This window comes from Dromiciops gliroides, chromosome 3, assembly GCF_019393635.1.
Source record: "Dromiciops gliroides isolate mDroGli1 chromosome 3, mDroGli1.pri, whole genome shotgun sequence".
NCBI lineage: Eukaryota > Metazoa > Chordata > Mammalia > Microbiotheria > Microbiotheriidae > Dromiciops > Dromiciops gliroides.
In genome coordinates, this window is record NC_057863.1 from 54,852,022 (window position 1) to 54,874,483 (window position 22,462).

The 22,462-nt window shown below is 35.8% G+C and overlaps 1 protein-coding gene across 2 annotated transcripts in view; it reads right to left on the bottom strand.

Moving 5' to 3' along the window:
* The window catches only part of TRPC1 (transient receptor potential cation channel subfamily C member 1), a 77,967-nt gene that overhangs the window by 16,501 nt on the left and 39,004 nt on the right, over nucleotides 1–22,462 (bottom strand). For both annotated transcript variants that reach the window (XM_043997056.1, XM_043997057.1), the window contains 3 exons: nucleotides 16,326–16,465; nucleotides 13,783–13,926; nucleotides 495–673 (listed from right to left, as the gene is read on the bottom strand). In XM_043997056.1, the coding sequence (XP_043852991.1) occupies nucleotides 495–673; nucleotides 13,783–13,926; nucleotides 16,326–16,465 (463 nt within the window). The remainder of the gene's footprint in view (nucleotides 1–494; nucleotides 674–13,782; nucleotides 13,927–16,325; nucleotides 16,466–22,462) is intronic.

Below are 22,462 nucleotides of genomic sequence, written 5' to 3' on the forward strand. Positions count from 1 at the left end.
AACCTGGAAAGATTTACATAAACTGATATAAAGTGAAGTGAGCAGAACCAGGAGCACAATGCATATAGTAAATAGCAATATTGTATAATGATGACTTAGCTATTCTCACCAATACAATGATCCAAGAAAATTTTTGAAGGACTTATGATGAAAAATGCTATCCATCAACAGAAAAAGAACTAATGGAATCTGAATGCAGATCAAAACATACTTTTTTAAACTTTATTTTTCTTGGGGTTTTGGAGAGGGTCTGTGTTTTCTTTCACAACATGAGTAATATGGAAATATGTTTTGCATGACTGCACATGTATAACCTCTATCAAATTGCTTGCCAACTTAGGTAGTGGGGAGGGGGGGGAGAGGAGGAGAATTTGGAAGTAAAAAATTTTTTAAATGAATGTTAAAAATTCATTTTAAATGTAACTGGGGAAAAATTAAATATTAAATAAATTTATAAAAATTATAAAATTATAAAAAGAAAAAAGTCAACTCACGAATGGAATGTGTCATTGCTTTGTTGTTCACAGAAGATTCCTGCACAATCCTTCTGTTCCTGAGATGCTGTATAGCCTTTGTCATATAGTTGGGTCAGTCCAATTGTGAAGGAAAACAAGACAAGAAGGAACATCCCAAGAAATTTTCCAAAGTCTTGTAACATTTGTCCCATCGAAATCTATGGAATGTATACAAAAGTTTTCAAAATTAAAGCTACTGTAAAAAATAAAATACGAAACGTTTAAATACCACTTACAAATGATTAGAAGAAAGGGCATGACATACAGACTGCTCATCTCTTTCCACTTGAGTTGTGTGACATCCAGCAGCCAAAAATCCATTGCAGTAAATTCTACTTTGGCTATATCATATAGATTAAGGGTCAAGTAAATGTTGGATTTTTGTGATTACTTGCCCTACTTTCCTTGAAACGGAGTCAGTTCTGTAAAGGATAATATTGCCATAAAATTCCAGTTTTACTTAGTTCAAACTGAGGCCCATGAGGTCAAGGATGAAAGGGAAATACCCACAACCAATCTTTGAATCCCTATTAAGCTCCTTGAGCTAGGGGGCTCTCTTTTAGATTTGTATTCCTAGCACTTAGTACAGGCATTGGTATACAGTAACTGCTTAATAAATGCTACTTTATTTAAATATGCATTCAAAATTTGTACATCTCCCTAAATATCAGACAACTAAAAAATATGTAATACCCCTTCTTAAGACTAACCCAGGGGGCAAGTAGGTGGCTCAGTGGATAAAGCACTGGCCCTGAATTCAGGAGTACCTGAGTTCAAATCCAGCCTCAGATACTTGACACTAGCTGTGTGACCCTGGGCGAGTCAGTTAACCCTCATTGCCTGCAAAAAAAAAGACTAACCCACCCCCACAAACTTACTATTGTCCTTTGATCCACTTTGCTATCCTACACAAGAAACAACCAGCATAAGACCATCTATCTTGCCAACTCTAGATCTGATCTAATCATGATCTAGTCTAAGTAAAACTTTTTTTTTGTAAGACTAAATTGTATACTTGTCATTTGAGATTCATTAATTCTTTCAGGCTAATAAAGGGCCATTCACTAATACATAAACTCTAACATGTTACATATCTTGCTAGTTCCTCAATTCAACAAGCATTTATTAAGTACCTACTATGTGTCAGACCCAGTGCTAGGAACTAGGAGTAAAAAGATAAAAAAATCAAATAGCTTATGCTTCAAGGAGCTTGCATTTTCCTGGGCCTGGTGGAAAAACACATAAGTAAATACCAAATAATGAAGGAGCAGGGAGAGGAATAAGGAGAGCCAGCCCAGGAGGCAACTGGGTGGAACAGTGGATAGAGTACTGGGCCTGGAGTAAGTAAGAAACTCATTCCTCCACATAAACGGATCTCATAAAGGGCTTCATGGCAAAACAAAGAATAAAGTTGATATCAAGTTTATTTTTATCCTGGATTTCTGATTTGACTTTCCTGAGCAAAATCACCAGACTTAAAATTATGCTATAGTTGAAAGAAAAAGCTTAACATTTACTCGAAGATTTTTTTTCAGAACCGTACATATTTGGGTATCTAAAATCTATGAGATAAATCAACAGGCATTCCAATGGACTAGAATAGGCCCAAACAAATCATGGGGGACACAGTACCATTTTCTACAACAAAACTAAGACTTCCACAGCTGCCCGAGAAGTCATGATCTCATTTAAAAATACCTTTTAGGCACTAAATCTACATAGAAAATGCTCCCAATCAAAAGCAAAGAGAAGACCTAAAGATTATTTATTTGGATGAATAACCAGACAGAAATATTCAATTATTCTCACCTTGCTTATTTCTAAAAGGGGAATAATAATGACAACCATTCATCCAAACCATTGAAAAATTTTTTTCCAGGGATTCTGTAATAAGAACTCTTTTGTCACATATAGGTTTTACTATATGGACTCTGAGATTCCTTGAATTCCAAGATGCTATGACTGTACCTAGCTATTTTTCCAGGTGATTATCAATTACCAGGAATTCTTTTTAGTTTGATTATCATAACCAAGAGAATCAGTTTTAATTGCTTTCTTTCATTAATTCATTCATTTTTATTTATTTGTTTGTTTGTCTGTTTATTTAGTGAGACAACTGGGGTTAAGTGACTTGCCCAGGGTCAAGTGTCTGAAGCCACATTTGAACTCAGGTCCTCCTGAATCCCGGGCCAGTGCTCTACTTACTGCACCACCTAGCTGCCCCTTTAATTACTTTTAATTAAAATTTGTATTTGTTAAATACGAAGTGTAACTTTGGTGGAAGGAGCAGGGCAATGAGGGTTAAGTGAGTTGCCCAGGGTCACACAGCTAGTAAGCGTCAAGGGTCTGAGGTAGAATTTGAACTCAAGTCCTCCTGAATCCAGGGCTGGTGCTTTATCCACTGTGCTACCTACTTGCCCTGAAGTGTAACTTAAAAAAAAAAATTGCACACTTTAAAACAAAAAAATTTTCCTGAAGACAACAATGATTAATGAAATTGTCTTTTAAAACCAATGATTCTTTTAAGATAAAAATCAAAATTTCTCAAAATTTGAAAGTATTATTTTCTCTCACTATGGTTGATTTCTGAGACTATATCTACACATTTCTGCTTTTCTAAATGTTTCTGAATTGTGATTTTTAAAATTGAGAGAGGAAAAAGCTAAAAGGTTCACTTAAAAGTCCTTTAAGACTGTACAGGCTGCAGGAATTCATAAATAATTAAAATAGAATCTAAACTGAGCTCCCAAATCCAGCATGAGAAATATGTGCTCTTATAAGATTCTCTGGTACAGTTACTTGGTTTCAACTTTAGAATTGCCAGGGAGGCATAAAGTCACATTTGTTAAATGAGGACTTTAGTGAGAGCCCAGTATATTTAGAGTACTCATCTGAAGCTAAGCTAACTAAAAAATAACAGGAAACAGGATCAGTTATGATTGAAGACAGAACAGAGTCTGTTATAAAAAAAATCCTTATGGAGTGAGAACTAGACTTTAATCTGTAATCAAGTTAGTGTGTGAATTGTGGTTCTACTGAGAAAAACATGTCTGCTCAAAACAACCCTGACAGTAATTGAAAATTTTGAGTCATTTGGAATAATTTATTAGTTTTGTGTTTCTATCCATTCACTGAATAAATTATATAACCTCTAAGTCTAAAGCTATTAGAGTTCAACTATTGCAAGTAAGAAAAATAAATAGAATAGGCTCATCATAGGGTTATACTTTCTAAATAGATATCCTTGCCAGGAAATGATTATGACAAATATTATGGATACCTTTTCAGAGATTATATTCTGAATCACTATTTCTTGGTTCTGCATGTATATGATACACTTGATAATGCTGTTGCTGATTTAAAGGTCTTTAAATAGGTTACGAGCACACAAAGGGACAAGGAAAAGCAAATATTTCTATTTTAAACACAGGAGATAAATGTAGTTTTGACATTTAAGCATTATTTGAAGTGACATTCAGAAATAATTTCTAGATCACTGTCCAGGCTATATCCTTTTATCTCCTGCCAAGCTGTTTTCTCTCTCTCTCTCCATAGCTATCACCCTTCCTCTCCTTCCTTTTCCCCTTCCCCAGACCTCTTCTTTAATTGCCCATAGTAAGGAGTTTTCTAAATATTTGTTAAACAAAGCTTTGTTTCCATTATTGACTAAAATATCAGGAAAGTTAAATCTTCTTATTCAAAATAAAAGCTTAAGCGAAGCCAGCTTTATTTTACTTTCATGTGGCTCTATATCCATTACCTTCTTGGCCTAGTTCCTAATGCTTTGGACTTCAAAAAACCATGCCCCTCTTCTGCTGTCTCATCCTGAAACCTCTTTCAGTATCTGGAACCTCATGGCCCTGAAACACTCTATCGCTAAACCAACATATTCACCATAGAATATCCATCCACAAGGCTCCTCTTACCTCTTCTTCTCCCGTTAGTAAGTTCCTGTTGGAGCTCACATTGTGTGAAGGGGCCAGGCAAGCCCGCTGTCATTCCCCATAAGGTTCCGCCTTCTGGACTTCAAAATAATGACCCCAAGTTACTGTTCCCTCCTTTTTCTGTGCTGTCTTCCTCCATTACAATATAAGCTCCTTGAGAACAGAGACATTTCCTTCCTCCTTTCCTTTGTCCTTCACTACCATTCCTTCTTTCTCTCATTTTTCTCTGTGAGTCAGTGATTCTCAATATAAAAGATAGTTCACCAAACATGAGCAGCCATCAAGCAATGATTATTTATCAAATACCTCCACATTACTTCCCAACCTAGTCCTTGTACAAAGCTGATCTTCCCATTGAGCTTGGTTTGTTCTCACATCTGTGCCTTTGAAGCCTACGCTGACTAGAATGCAAACTCTTGCCCTTCTGACATTCTAAACCCGATACTTGTTTCAAAGGCAAGTTTAAGATTCACTTCATTCTGACTAACATGCCCATATCCATTGAACCGAAGTCTTCAATAACTAGGGCTTGTTTCCCAAAGAAGCCATTGATAAGAAGAAAGTCTCCATACACCAAAATATTTATAGCAAGATATTTTGTAATAGCAAAGAATTGGAAGCAAAGTATATGCCCATCAACTGGAGAATAGCCAAATAAACTGTGGTACGTGAATATAATGATTATTACTATGCCATAAAAAATGATGTGCATGATAAACCCCAGCAACGTGAAAATGATGTTATATGAACTGATGCAGAGTGAAGTAAATAAAGCCAAGGAAACAATAAACACAGTTAACTACAAAAATGTAAATGGAAAGAATAACTATACATCAAAAATTCAAAAGTGAATGTAACAAAATTACAAAAATCAAGCAGGACTCATGAAGAAATAAGAGTGGACACTCCAACCTACCCCTTCGTGGAGGTGGGAGATCCACAGGTGCTTCAAATTGCACATATTTTCAGACTTTTTCAATGTATTGATAAGTTGCACTGATTTTTTTTCTCTCTAAAAAATATCATTTGTTATATGGGATGACTCTCTGGGAGGGGGAAGGCTAGGGATACTTGGGATAACTATTATGAGGTAAAAAACAGAAGTCATCAATAAAAATAAAAAGATTCACTTCATCCATGAAGCCTTTCATGATTAAAGACAGACCTTTAGCAGTTATGACTACAATCCCTGCTATGTACACATATGTGTATTGCTACCTTGGAGTTCTCTATTTCATATGTGTATGCTTTAAAAAAATCTCCAACTGAGTGTTAAATCCACAGATTCAAGGTTTATGTCTCTATGTTTGTAAATGCCATAGTCAGTCATATCAAAATACCAGATACTTAATAAATGCTTATTGAATGGATGACTAAATGACAAGTGAATTCCATGGCCAGAAGAAAAAGGATCCTAGATATTCCTAACAAAGAAATGAACTTCTAAATATATTTAAACATAAAAATATTTATGCCTGGTATAGTTCCTCTCTTGAAGAACCTAGGATAAACCTAGGATAAACAAGAGATGATGACTTTAAAATGCATAATCTCACTAACAATCAAAGAGATAAAAATAAAACAGCTTTGAGGAATCAGCTCACACCAAATTGAGAGAAATAATGAAAAATATTGAAACCTGAAACTAGAGGGGTTACAGAGAAACTAATATACTCACTGAGTGACATTTCAAATTTGTAAAATCCTTTTTGGAGAACAGTATGACAGTACAAAGTAAAAATTTAAAAAATAATCACACCCTAGGGGCAGCTAGATGGCGCAGTGGATAGAACACCGGCCCTGGAGTCAAGAGGACCTGAGTTCAAAATCCGGCCTCAGACACTTAACACTTACTAGCTGTGTGACCCTGGGCAAGTCACTTAACCCCAATTGCCTTACTAAAAAAACCAAAACAAAACAAAAAAATAATCACACCCTTTGACCTAACTGTTCTATTGTTGGAAATAAATCCTGAAAGTGATATCAAAGCCAAAAATGGTAGGTAGACAGAGATTTACCTATCAATACACAGATCTACAATTAGATCTTTAGCTATCTATCTATTGATAAATAAATCTAATAGCTTAAAAATCACATTGATAGGGGGCGGCTAGGTGGCGCAGTGGATAAAGCACCAGCCCTGGATTCAGGAGTACCTGAGTTCAAATCTGACCTCAGACACTTGACACTTACTAGCTGTGTGGCCCTGGGCAAGTCACTTAACCCCCATTGCCCTGCCAAAAAAAAAAAAATTTTTTTTTTTTTAAATCACATTGATACTCTTTGGATAGCTTGATTTTTCAAAGATTTTCAAAGAAGAATTATATGTAATTACAAAAACCCCTAAAGTAACCTAAATAATCAACAATAGGTGACTAGTTAAAAAAATTGTGATGTATTAATGTAACAAAATGTGATATAAAATTAAAAAATGGGTATGAGGGATACAAAGAATTCTGTAAAGACCTTAATAAAATAATGCAAAAAGGAAAAAAAGTAGAACCAGAAGAAAGAGAACACATTAATTACAACCATAAAGATGATTTTTTAAAAAAATGAATGAGAATGAATGGACAAAGATTCATGATTGGGACTTAAAGGGAGCAACTAAAAAACTGTTGTATTTTATGAAGTGGGATTAATTTTAATTTTAATAGTTACAAAGGAAGATTAACTATTTTGATATTCAATACTGTATTTAATATATTATACATGTACATATATTTTAATGAATGGAATTTAAAAATATTTTTTAAATGAGGTATTTACAAAGTGCATAGCACAGTCCCTGACACATAGTAAGAAGATGTTAATAAATGCTACTTCCCTTCCCTTCCCCTTAAAAAAAAAGGAAAGAAACTAGTAAAAATGTTAAGAAGAAAAATGTGGAAAATTAATAATGTCAGGAAAAAAGATCCATATAAACTGGGAGAGGTAATCTGTCATAAAATGAATGTCCACAATTGACTTTTTAAAAGGGAATCTAAAGTGTGATTATTACATGTAGGAATTTTCACATTTGTTGGTAAACTAAATAAAATCAAAGGCATATTTTATAGAAATAACTTTAGAGGAATTTATCTAATGCTGATTACATATGAAAATTTAAAAACAGCTAAATAAATGATATAATAAATAACAGGCATAAAGTAAAAAGATAATTTTAACTTACATGTTATAAAGAATAATATTGTGAAATTAATTTATAAAATATCTCTTGGATTAGATAAAAAATTAAAATGTTATGATAGAAACATGTAATCTGCAAACACCCATAGGGATTATTTGGGCATTCTTTAACTTTTCAAAATAATATAACTTTCTGAACATAAGGGGAAAACAATAGATAAGAGAAGTTTTCCACAGATTAAATGATGAATATAGGCATATGAGCATACACAGAAATATCCTGGTTGCTTTTTTTTTTCTGGGAAAGGACAAAGAGGTCAGGAAAGTCAGACCAAATAACAGAGAAAAAATAAACAGCATACATTCCTATGAAGACCTTAAGCAACTTTGTTCTATAAGTTTGGTGGAAATAGGGCTTCTTTGTGATTCTTAAAAATAAACTTTTAAAAATCCTGAGTCTTTTTGGCTGGTATGGAATAAATATTTTTGCTATTACCAACTCCCTGTAAATAAAGACATATTTATATCCACATGAAATTATCGAGGTTCTCTATTGTTTGTGTCAATTTCTCTCAATAAAATATAAACTCCTTGAGGGTAGAGACTATTTCACTTTTGTCTTTGTGTCCCCAGCAACCAGGACAGTCCCTGGCACATAGTAGGCACTTAATAAAGGCTCAGTAAATTAATGTTTTCTTAAAAAATGCACCCCCAGACAGAAAACTAAGAAACACTCCATGGTGAAGAAGACCTGGTACTGAGTGGAAAAGAAAGTCTGATCAGAGCAGTAACTAAATTGCTTTGTGGGAGTGGGTCATTTTAAGAGGTACAAGTGTACCTGTCCTTAGCATTACATTAACAGAAGCTAAAGATATGGATGGAATCCAAAAATCAGCCAACTGGCTCTGATTCACAGTCACAGGAATGTGCTTCCACTTTAGCCTGCCTTCTTAATGACTACAAAGAGAACAAGGTGAACTCCAGTCCATCATTCCTGAAAAAGCACTTGCCCTGGTACTTGGCAGAGTCACCTTCACATTTAAAATGGCATGCACAATATTCTAGAGGCCATTTCCTAGGCCTTTTTAATTTGTGAGTGCTAGTGCCACACTGGAGCTGTCCACACCCCATTTTCTGAGGAAACATTTCATGAAACATATCCTTTGTAGCACTTCAACAACTCAGCTAAAACGCTTAGTGTCTACTGCTAAGTGCTGAGAATGCGAAGAAAATCAAAACATTTTCTGCCCTGAAGAAGCTTACATTCAGAGGGGATACAAAGATATATACAAACATGTATAGAAATAGTATATACAAAAGAATACAGGGGCAGCTAGGTGGCTCAGTGGATAAAGCTCTGGCCCTGGATTCAGGAGGACCTGAGTTCAAATTTGGCCTCAGACACTTGACATTTATTAGCTGTGTGACCCTGGGCAAGTCACTTAACCCTCATTACCCCATGGCGGGGGGAAGAGAATACAGAGCCATTTCAAGAGGGAAAGACCACCAAACAACTGGGGAGATCAGAAAACATTTCATGTTGGAAATGGCATCTAAGCTATGGATTTCAAGGAGTGATGTTGGGGAAGGAGAGTACATTTCAAACATAAGGAACCATATGTGCAAAAGTATATATGCATGAGAGATGGAATGTTACTAGGGGAGAAATATGAAATAAGACTGGTTGAGGATTTTGCATTTTATTCTAGAGGCAAAAGGAAAATACTGACAACTTTTTGAGTACAGATACAGTAAAATAGTTAGATCTGTGCCTTCCTCTGTTAACCCTAACTACCCACAAAAGAAAAACCAGTTAGATAAAGAATGCCTATTGTCTAGGCCAAACAGTTGGACAATCTCAATAACTCATCCATGAGTATCTGTATCTTGGACAGACATTGCAAAGAGACAAGAAGTTAGATCCAAAATTAAATAGGAGGAAGGCAAAATTCTTTTAACGACCTCAAGCATCTCACTGAAACGAAGTACCACCTTTTTAACATCATTATTTTAATAGTCATAGAACACTATCCTATAAAGAAAAAAATCAGTAACCGAGATCCACGTGACTATTGGAGTATTGAGAAACTATGCATTTGGGTCAGTAGTTATGTCCTCTTAAACACCTTTTTTTGGCAATAATATTTCCCTAACTTTTCCCATTCCCTACTATCTTTCTAGCAGATAAGTGGTACAATGTATAGAGTGCTGAGCCTGGAGTAGGTCAAATCTGGCCTCAGATACGAGTCACTTAAAAGTTGATGGCCTGGGGCAGCTAGGTGGCACAGTGGATAAAGTACCGGCTCTGGATTCAGGAGGACCTGAGTTCAAATCCAGCCTCAGACACTTGACACTAACTAGCTGTGTGAGCCTGGGCAAGTCACTTAACCCCAATTGCCTCACCGCCCCCACCAAAAACAAAGTTGACTGCTTCAGTTTCTCCAACAGTAAAGCGGGAATGATGATAACACCTAACTCCCAGGATTATTGTGAGGATTCAATGAGACAAAATTTATAAAGTGTTTGCATTTAATACATCTCTCCTTCCTTCCTTCCTCTTTCCCAGCTTTCCTTCCTCCTTTCTTCCTCACTCCCTTCCCTCTTCCCTCTCACTGAACTAACTTGTGAAAGATTTATCAATGCTTTCAAAACTGTGACATCTTTGGCACGTTCTTCTCTGTATACTTGATTTGTACTAATGACTTTTCCTAATTTTGATTTCTTAAATGTTTGAGGCTAACCCACCAGGTTTCACTGTCATTATATCAAACAAAATAATAAAATTATTTTGGAGGAGCTCAAAATGTGTTCAGATTTCTTTATTGGCCTCATACCTAGAATTCTGCTCTAGGCTCCCAAAGACATTTCTTAAGACTGATGCAGAGAACTAATCAAAACTGAGCTACTCTTTTCCTCAGATCACAAACACCCCTGCAAAAACACACCCACTCCTGCATCCTTAAAAGGCCCGCACTTGATCTGATCTCTCCACTATTACATCTCTCCTCCCTAAGAAAGCCATCATACAAGGTGTATCTACTTCTGTCTTCTCATTCTCTTCTAAATCCTCTGCAAATCCTCTGGTTTGGGGACTTATCATTTAACTGAAACTTCTCTCTCCAAAGTTCCCAAGAATCTCTTAACTGCCTGATCGAATGGTTGCTTCTCATTACTCATTCTGCTTTACATCTCTATAGCATTTGACACAGTTGATCATCTTTTTATGATACTCACTCCTTTCTTTGTTTTTGTGACACTATTCTCTCCCTCTTTTCCTCCTATCCCTGACTTCTCAGCCTCCTTTGATGGATGTTAATTCCTGCATACTGAAGAACCCTAAATGTCCCCCTGTGTCCATTATTCTGTTCCAGGGGTTCTTAAGCTTTTCTGTGTCATTAACCCCCTTTGGCAATCTGCAAAAGGATATGGACCTTTTCTCAAAATAATGTTTTTTAAGTGTATAAAATACAAATTATATTAATATACTGTTATCAAAATACTTCTCAAAAACAAGTTCACAAACTCCAGGTTAAGAATTTCTAAACTACATAATTTCATCAGTAGAATTACCATTGATATGCAAATGATTCCTAGATCTCTATACCTAGCCCTAGTTTCTCTCCTGAGCTCTAGTCCTACATCTCCAACTGCCTCTTGGACAACTTCAACCGGATGTCCAATAGGCATCTCAAACTCAACATGCCCAAAATGAAACTCATTATCCCTTCCCCAAAAACCCTTCTGAACTTCCATATGACTGTTCAGGAAGCCACCATCCTTCTGGTCACCCACTCTTACAACCATGGTGTCATCCTTGACTACTCACTCACACTTACCCCACAAAGCTAATCCAGTACCATGTCTTGCTGTTTCTACCTTCCAAACATCTCTTGTTTATGTGCCCTTCTCTCCACTCACACAACCTTCACCTTAGGTCAAGTTCTTAACATCTCATACCTAGACCATTAGAACAGCCTTCTGGGTGGTCTCCCTGCCTCATGTCTCCCTCCATTCCTAATATAGCCTCTACTCAGCTGTACCAAGTGATTTTCCTAAAACACAGGTCTGACCATGTCACCCCTAATCAACTCTAGTGGCTCCCTATTAATTCCAGGATCAACTATAAACTCCTCTTTGGCATTTAAAATTATTAATAATCAGGACCCTTCCCAGCCTTCTAATCTTCTTACATCTCCTTTCCCCCACCCTCAACACACTCTATATTCCACCTACATTTCCTTATACTGATGGAGGAGGCTAAAAGGGTTAACAGATAACCTATCAAATGTAGCTAAAAGGGGCTAGCAGATTACCTAAGACTTTAAGTTCTTATCAATAGTAGTTAAAAGGGGTAACAGAGAAACTTAGGTTTGTGTTCTTGCAGTAACCAAGAGGGTTCAAGTCCCTATTAACCAACACCATCAACAGAGATAGTAACCAGGGACCATTAACCATTAATAGCCATTAATATTCTTCTGGGTCTTTAGGAACATGTGTAGAAAGGGCCAAACATGTCCTTAGGTTCACCTTATGACGTGCAAACCCCAAAAACACTCCTCCAAGAAAAAAGGTACCCACCTGTGGGTGGTCTTAGGACCCCAGGAGGTCCAAATTAGGATAAGACCCCCATGAACCTCCCACAAGGAGGAGATTACGATAATGAGGAGATAACGGACTTTTTCTCACTATAAACATGATTCTTTTTCTTCCCCCTATTCCAGACTCCTACCTCCCTGATGTCTCCCTGTGGTCACTCACAGCATTGCAGTAAAACTTAGGAAACTGTCACTGAGCCTTGTAATCCTTGGGATGCCTCCCGATCAATCTGATCCATGAAGCCCACCACCCACATCAATACCGGACACCCCATCTCCGATGTCTGTGACTTTGTACTGACTGTTCCCATTCCCAAAGTATTGTCTCCTTACCTCCATCTCTTAGCTCTCCAGGCTTCCCTAGAGAAGACGTTCAAAGCCTAATCTTCTGCAGGCGTACTTCCCCAGGCCCTGCAGCTACAAAGAATTACCTTCCATCTAATTCTGTATCTATCTTTTATGTACTGAGCTATTTTTGAATTTGTATCCATTATAATATGAATTCCTTGAGGGCAAAAAGTGGGTTTTGTCTTTCTATAAGTATCCTCAGTGCTTAATACAGTGCCTGCCACACAGAGCTTAATGAATGTTTTTTGACTGACTTTGTATTTGTTTCACACTAGAATCAGAGATGTATATTGGTAAACCAAAGATATTTTTAAAAATACATTGGATAGATGCTTGATGGGTGCTTTATAAGAAAACTTAAATAATAATCTCACAAAATGAAAAGACATGGAGGGGGTTATAATTGTTATCAATGCAGGGGATCTCCACATAGATGCAACTGAAGATCTAGTATACTACCTCTGGTTTGGTGAAGATCATTACATGATTTCAGTTTTTAAAATAAATATCATAAATTAAATAGATCTCCGTCACTCAAGAGAATTAATTGCTAATAAGTTCAAACAGTTGCGAATAATTCTCTATGCTTTTTACTAAAAGGCAACCATTATATATCCAATACATAATGATAAAAACAGGGAAACCAGAATACTTTGAAAAAACATTTCATCTTTTCAAATTATCATGAAACAACCTGTAAAATTTTAATCTGGTTCTTAGCCTATTTATTGAGTAAGAATGATTGTCACCAATTAACCCTTCCTAGACCAGTTGCTAGCTCTACTTACCTTCCGATATGCATAAACTGGTTTTTCATCCTCAGTTTTCTTCTTTCCCTTCCCCAGGGAAACACACCTTTACCTGATTTTATCAATGTTCTAATATTTCAAACATACAGTAGTAACAGAAAAGAAAAAAGCTTCATCACAAGAACTGCCTAGTTAAAATTCTGAGAAGAGCTACATATAAACTTAATTAGAATCATATGAAAAGATGCTCTTAAAAAACTGTAAATGACTCAAAAGAAAACAACCCTAATTTAGCCAGAAATAAGGACACTAGTAACAAACTGTTCGAGGCCTTCATTTGTTATGTACTGTGGAAAACACAGGCTTCAGCTTTCCCTTCACATGAAAAGTATGTACAACATCATATACCTCAAGGTCATTTAAATGCTATCTGTTCCAGTGGACATTTAATTCTAAAATAGGAAATCTCTCCAATTCTCTTGAAGTTATTTTAATCTTTTACCTGTAATGGTCCCAAGATGGAGCTTGTTGTATACATAAAAAAGAGGCGGAGGTAACTCAGAACATTGGCAAAAGCAAAAAGACCTTCTGCCACTAACGTAGGATGAAATGCATCCCAATCCTTTCGATCAGCTGAATCATGAAACTGGAGTAAAGAAGAAAAAAAGTCAAATGCAGGGTTCACTACTTTGTTAAACAAACGCAATCACTGACTGTTGAAAGTCAATCCAGAAAGTACAATATATAACATGCATGGGTATATACACAAACATTTCTACGTATGGATCATGGATCAATCTCTCAGAACAGTTCCATATGTCCATCAAACATATACTTTAACACTAGACAGCCAAGGAAATTGAATTTTTAGTAAACTGAAAGGTTTTCTGAAGTATACTTTATTTACTAAAATCCTGGAATACATTATAGAATTACAGATTTAGTTCTGGAAGTGATGACAAAGGTCATTTGCTCGTTTTTACAGATGAAGAAACTGAAGTATCAAGAAATTAAATACCTTGCCCAAGGTCACACAGGTAGAGCCAAGATTCAAATTTTGGCCCTTTGATACCACAATCACAACACTTTTTAATTCCCTGGTAGATATGTCATAGATCCTTGCTAAATTTCACTTTTTACAAAGGCACTCCCATTTCATTTCCTAGAATAAATAGCCAACTTTTAAATTCTACCCAGGATAGGAAATATAATTATAAATAAAAGACAGATTGATGTCATAGAAAGATTAGTGGAATTGAAGTCAAAAGATCAATCATCTTTTGATCTGACTTTTCACTCTGTAGCTAACTTACCTGGGTAACCTTGGACAGGTAACTGTGCCTTAGCTTAATTCTTCTGTGAAATGGAAATAAGGATATTCATACCACCCACCTTATAGGGTTATGTAGAAAGTAAAATAAAATGGCATAATAAAACACTTTGTAATTATAAATACAAATGTGACCTATTTTTAAAACAAATTTTTATCAATTGAATGAATCATTTAAAATATACTAAGGGAACATGCTATTTTAAAGAATCACAGATCTGGAGCTGAAGGGGGCTCAGAGGTCATCTAGTCCAATATCCTCATATTACATAAAAGAAAACTAAGGCTCATGGAGGTTCAGTGATTTTTGCCCAAGCTAAAGAGGCATTAAGTATCAGAGGAGAAGTTTGAGTCCAGGTCCTCAGACTCTGGAAACAGGGCTCTTTCCACTATACCACACTGACAGTTATATCTTTTTTTGGGGGGGGGCACGCATTGAGGGTTAAGTGACTTGCCCAGGGTCATACAGCTAGTAAGTGTCAAGTGTCTGAGGTCATATTTGAACTCAGGTCCTCCTGAATCCAGGGCTGATGCTTCATCACTGTACCACTGAGCTGCCCCCAATTATCTCTTTTATAAAGCAAATAATCACTTCCAATGTGTCTATCCTGAGTCTATAATGATACTAATATGGAATGAATTACCTGTTTAAATGTTTTTATGTCAAATGGTAGAACATACATGTTGAATATAAGAGGTAAACAGAGTTGATGCCTGCATTCTCTACTTTTATCAATTCTTTAAAATCATAGTTACATCTCTATTTCTGTTCTAGTTCACAAATCTTTCCAAAAGGGTAAGGTATAGACTGAGTACAGAATAACAACGAGTCAGAGCTGTCAACAGATTTGCTTAGCTTCTACTGATTTCTTTCTAGGGAAGCAGTGTGGTTAAATGGAAGGGGTATTGGCTTTGGAGTAGAAGGAACAAGGTTCAAATCCTGCTTCTTCCACTTGTTACCTGTGTGGCACTGTCAGATAAAAGTTTGTCTAAATTACAAGGTCCTTTCCAGTTCTAAATCTGTAAGCTTTAACACCATATGCTAGTACTGTTAGACATACTTGTGATAGAAGCAGTTTCGATGATATTCTCCATTTCCTCATTTGTAAAAGGAGGTTAGACCAAATGATCTTTGAGGTCACTCTCAAATCTAATATGCTATGAGTCTATGCTGAAAATGATTACTATCACCTTAAGGAGACTGGGAAACTACAGGATGGATAGAGCTGAAAATTCGAATGCAAAAACATTAGAAAAATGGTTATCCATATCTAATAAGCATATTCTTTAATAATGAGGCTAGAGTTTTATTAAACTGAAATTAAGTCTACTAAAGTGAATTTTTTTTCCTGTTTAGAGCACCTTTAAGATACAAAAGAAAATTAGCATTATATACGTGACATGTGCAAAACATTCAGATAAAGGACTCCTGAGCTACAACGTTTCTGTGATAACACAAATATCTAACACGAACAATTCAGTTTTGAGTTACTTTGTACTCTCCTTGTAAGCATGTTCGGTCCTATATTGGGAATGTGAAACCATTAACCCACATAGTTTTAAAAGCTAGTGGCCTACTTAACTTCCATAGACAAGCTTTATTATAGACAAGTAAAAGATTTAAACTCCTGTTATTCTGGGGCTACAAATCTGGAGATTTTTGGTGTTCCCTGATAAACTTTATTGCGTTTTTAATTGATAGAGTGAATAGTCACCTTGTTATGAGCAACAACTTTGAGGGCAAAGGTTGCCAAATAAAGGGAATTCATGACAAAACTCAGTTGATTACGAGATTCTTCTAAAAAGTCTTCCAATCCATCATACCAGAGTCTTTTAACATCTGACCACACCATTCCTAAAAGGGGGTGGGGGTGGTGGGGTGGGAAGAAACATCAGACAATGCACACTTAATTCTACTATATAAGAAGAAAAATACTTCAAGTAGAATAAATAACTGAAATATTACACTTGGGTCACTGCAGTTTTATAAAAATAAGACTTTTGATAAAAAAAAAGTTACCACAATTAGAAAAATATAATCACAATCTATATCAGAGAATGAGACGACAGTAGAAAAATAGTTAAGGAAAACTTAAAAAGATGGATTTCCATGCTTCATAAGTCTAAATATTAATAGCCATAAATTCTTCCATAAAAAGCTATAAACAAATATTTATGAGTACCAAAAACATTAATATGACTAAAGGAATTTCATGGCATATTCTTCTACTCAGATGCTTTTTAGGAGAACACAAAGTAACAAAAATCTGAGTTCTTAAATAAATGAGAGGAAAACTATTTAAGCCAAGCAGATCCGACTCAGGCTTTCCTAAAACCAAAATAATCAATAGAAAAATATTTTATAAAAACCCCATATCAGGTGCAGTTTAACTATAAAATACCTTTATTTGATACAGAATAAAGTTTCAAAACATTTGAACATTCCTGACCATCAAAACATTTTTTTTAAATTAAAGATTTACAGAAGTTGAGGTAAGATCATACCACTGAAACTAGGATGGCCATTTTCTGAAAATGTTAAACTTAACTGTCCAAAAGAGGCCATTTATTGTTGCTGCAGTAACTGAACTACTTTCCTTTAAACATATTTCAAACTTTTCATGATGTGGAAGACTTGTTATATCTATCATTACTATTCCAAGTCAGAATCTGTATATAGTCTTCAGAGAGAAAAAAAATTAAACTCCCTTTCCCCCAATAAATATCTCAAAAGATACTGAGAGAAAAGACATCTCAAAAAGATATCTTGAGACAAGAGACACTCAAGAGATCTCTCTCGTGGAATCCTGAGGTTCTTGAAATCCATTGACTTAAAGACTATCAAAATAGATCAACCTTTTTCCTCTGCATGTAGTTTTTTTAAAAAAAAATTTAGACTTTACCAAATATAATGTCTATTTTCTGAAATAGATGATTCCAGTTGTTTGTCTTTTGTTCTTGAAGAGGACCATGACATTGGGAGGTGATATCATGACTTGCAGTGAATTGGATTTAAGTGAGGGGGGCACTGTATAAAGTCACCAGCCTCACTCTCTCCTCTGGAGTCATCTGGGTCCAGTGGCAAGATATATATCAGGGCAATCAGATATCTCCCAGATGTTTGAGACAATCAGTTAAGTGACTTGCCCAGGATCACACAGCTAGTCAGCGTCAAATATCTGAGGCCAGATTTAAACTCATATCCTCCTGACTCCAGGGCCAGTGCTCTATTCATTGTACCACCTAGCTGCTCCTGCTTCAGTTAGGAAAAACTTATCAGGGCACAATGACCCTTAAGGAATTATTTTTTTTGTATAAAAAATTTAGAATGCTTAATTCGTATAGTCCTATGTGCTTAACAAGGAAGATGAAAAGTTGAAATAATGCTAAGGATTATCTGCTATGATTTCACTGGTATAAATAACATTCAGTAAGAAAATTCCTTCTACAAAATGCAGGTGGGCACCAGACTCTGTAATTTAGTGGTAGTGAGTTGCCTGGGTCACAAATTGCTTAAGTGACTTGCCCATGGACACACAGTCAATAGATATATATCAGAAGAAGAACCTGAACCCAGGTCTTCCCGACTCCAAGGCCAGGTCTCTCTATCACTCTACTGTGCTGCCTCTCAGGTGCCTCTCTGATAGACATAATTCTAGTCTAATATAGGACACACAATCACAACATACCAAATTGCTACCTATTGAAATTTATCTTTAAAAAATTTAAGGATATGGGGCAGCTAGGTGGTGCAGTGGATAGAGCACCGGCCCTGTATTCAGGAGAACCTGAGTTCAAATCTGACCTCAAACACTTAACACTTACTAGCTGTGTGACTCTGGGCAAGTCACTTAACCCCAACTGCTTCACACTCACACACACACACACACACACACACACACACACACACACACGAAATTTAAGGATAATAAACTAGGTAGTAACAATGAAACAAGAATAGTTAAAAATCTTGATTACTGTTTTCTATTTTAATCATTGGATTTAAAATTGAAGGGCCTAATGATCATTATTTTCATTCCAACATGGTTACTCCAACTTAGTTTCTGGGATATTGCTTGTTGAATACTCCCTAAGTAAGGAAAATCCCCCCTAACAACACAGATCAGTAACTGTTTTGCAACTACCATACTATTACAGAGTTTCCTGGTGCAATTAATAATTTAAATCACTTTCCCAGGGTCACAAAGTCAATATGTGTCAGATGCAGGTTTTGAATCCAAAGCACCCTAATTCTAAGGCCAGCCTTCTATCCACTACTCCATGCTTCCCCCCTTGATTTTCCAAAGACATGGGTTTTTTTAAAAATTTCCAATTTGCTATTAACATATATTAACAAAAGTACATTCATCTTAATTTCTGCATACCTAGAAATCAGTATAACTATAAATGCATCTGCAAAATGACAAGCCCCTGTTCAATAAAATTTGATAAATTATCTTTGTTTTAAATAAGTTTTTCCATAAGTCCCTGTTATTTTGAGTTACATCATTGTATTACCCAGATATTCTACTCTGGTCAAATCAAAGCGTTCTAAAGTGATACTTCATTTAGCAATTATTAACTCCTCTCATATGTTCAGATTAACAAATAGTTCTTTCTGCATAGTCTAGAGGGAAAGAAAGACTAGCAGGAAAAATGAGAAAAAATCTTCAACTTGATGAATGAAAAAAAAGGTTAGGCTTTTCAATGTTGGCTACTCCTTTTCGAAAATTACATTCCAATATACAACAACAAAACATTGTGGATTAATACATCTGCCAAGGCCACTTGCATTTCTTTGACTTCAAAGCAATTTCACATTAGAAAATATATAAGAGGGGGGAAGCTAGGTGGCGCAGTGGATAGAACACCGGCCCTGGAGTCAGGAGGACCTGAGTTCAAATCTGGCCTCACATGCTTAACACTTACTAGCTGTGTGACCCTAGGCAAGTCACTTAACCCCAATTGCCTCACCAACAAAACAAAAACAAAAAAACAAAAACAGAATGCTACTTTCAATCCTAACTTGTTAATGCCTACTGAAAATGTATAGATTAAGTTACATTATGGCATGAAGAAACTATCTGTTTTTTCTCATTATTGACTGAATATTCAAACGAAACATTATGCCACTGACATGTAGTCTTTTTTTCTTTATCAAATTTGTTCAAAATGTAACTATCTTATTTAGGTTATATAGTTAGTGATAATTAGGTATTCCCTTTTGAGGGAGTGAGGGAAGATCAAGGGAAAGGCAAAAAAAAATTGTATCAGCATAATCTGTAAATAAAATCACATGATACAAGATGATAATAACTATATGAACTGATGATACATGTCAAATTATGTAATTAAAGTACAAGTGATGTAGTTTGCACAAATGCTATCTCAGGAGAGCCATAAAAACAAAAAGTCACTCTGAAAAGACTGAATTTATCCTCAAAAATTTCTACTGATTCAGTCAATATCACCAATATTAAGTATTTATAAACTTTTTTTTTTTACTGAGAAGTCTTTTCATGAAAGTAATGCTATTGAGAGCATTATTAATGTAAATCAGTAAATGTTGAATTTTGCAAGTTGTCTGAAGAATCACAGGACTCTTTCATCAAATAAACAGTGTTAAATACTGGGAGAAATGGCATAAATATTCTTCAACACTTAAGTTCTATTGAGTCACTAAGACCTGACAATTAAATGAAAATTAACCATGTGACATAAAGATGTAACATTCTAAGTTCAATTCAATAAGCATTTATTAAATCTTATCATATGCAAAACCCTGTGCTAGGAAGACAATTGTTTTAAAAGACAGCTGCTCTCAGGAAGCACATTATTCTACTATGGATTATGAGGCTTTTGATTTCAATTTCAACTAATCTAAAATAGTTTTCCTGAAAAACTAACTCAACATGGACAAGAACAAAAGAAGGATATTCCTTGAAGCCAACATTTTGGGGGGTGCAATCTGGCTTCTGACCTCATCATTCAATTAAAACTGTTCTCTCCAAAGTTACCAGTGATCTCTATTAACTGCCAAATCTCATGGCCTTTTCTCGATGCTCATGCTGCTGAATTCTCTACAGTCTTTGACATCACTGATCACCTCTTCTCTAGGTTTTCTTGACACTATTCTCTCCTGGTTCTTCCACCTGTCTGGCCCCTACTTCTCAGTCTCCTTTGCTGGTTCTTTATCCCCCAAGGTTCTGCCTTGGGTCGATTTCTCTTCTCTCTTAACACTATCCCACTTGGTGGTCTTAGGAGCTTCCATGAGTTCAGTTATCATCTCTATGTAGTTAACTCCCAAATCTATATATCCAACCTGAGTTGCTCTCCTGAGCTCCAGTCCTACATCTCCAACTGCCTCTTGGACAACTTCAACTGGATGTCCAATAGGCATCTCAAACTCAACATGTCCAAAATGAAACTCATTATCCCTTCCCCAAAAATGCTTCTGAACTTCCATATGACTGTTCAGGAAGCCACCATCCTTCTGGTCACCCACTCTTACAACCATGGGTGTCATCCTTGACTTCTCACTCACACTTACCCCACATATATAATACAGTGCCAAGTCTTGCTGTTTCTACCTTCTAAACATCTCTTGTATATGCGTCCTTCTTTCCACCTACACAACTTTCACCCTAGGTCAAGTTCTTAATATCTCATACCTAGACCATTAGAACAGCCTTCTGAGTGGTCTCCCTGCCTCATGACTCTCTCCACTCCTAAAGGAGCCTCTACTCTGCTGTACCAAGTGATTTTCCTAAAACATAGATCTGACCATATCACCCCTAATCAACTCCAGTGGCTCCCTATTAATTCCAGGATCAACTATAAACTCCTCTTTGGCATTTAAAGCTATTAATAATCAGGACCCTTCCCACCCTTCTAATCTTCTTACATTTTACTCCTCTCCTATCCCCCATCCTTACCATACTTTATATTCCACCTACATGCTGGCCTACTCATTTCCTCATACCTGACACTCCATTTCCAATTTCTGTGCCCTTGTTTTGACTGTTTCCATTCCAAAAATTGTTCTGTTTTCTTAACTCCACCTTATTTCCCTTCTCACTAATCTGTTGTTTATTATATTATATATTGTTTTATAAACATGTTCTAAAAATACAATTTTATTAGTTTGTTTTACACTTTTAAAAATCTGAAAATGTTAAAGAGACTATATCCACCATTAGTAAGAATCATAACAAAAAAACGAATCAATAAAGCAGGAATTCTTAACCTTTTTTGTGCCATAGACCCTTTTGGCAGTCTTATGAAGGCTATCATCTCCTTCTCAGAATAATGTTTTTAAATGCATAAAAGAAAATACATGGGGCAGCTAGGTGGAGCAGTGCATAGAGCACAGGCCCTGGAATCAGGAGGACCTGAGTTCAAATCCGGCCTCAGACATTTAACACTTACTAGCTATGTGACCCTGGGCAAGTCACTTAGCCCCAATTGCCTCACCAAAAAACAAAAAAAACCAAAAAACAACAAAAAAGAGAAAATACATAATATTACAAAGGCAGCCAATTATATTTAAATGCAGCTATCAAAATATTTTTAAATAAGTTTATGGAGCCCAAGTTAATAACCCCTACACTAGAAGTTTACATAATTCTAAATTTAAATGTCATTGGTGTAAATTAAATTAAATTATTAAAGGAGAGACAGTAAAGAAAGACATGGCTGAAGTGATTCATTAAAAATGTTCAGGTTTTTTCAAGGTTAAATTTCATATAAAATAAAGCAATATTTCAAGGAATCTGTTATTTCACCAATTCAGAAACTCCTTCTATTGGTGTCAACAGAATGCAGATATTTTATAAACAGCACAGAGCAAAAG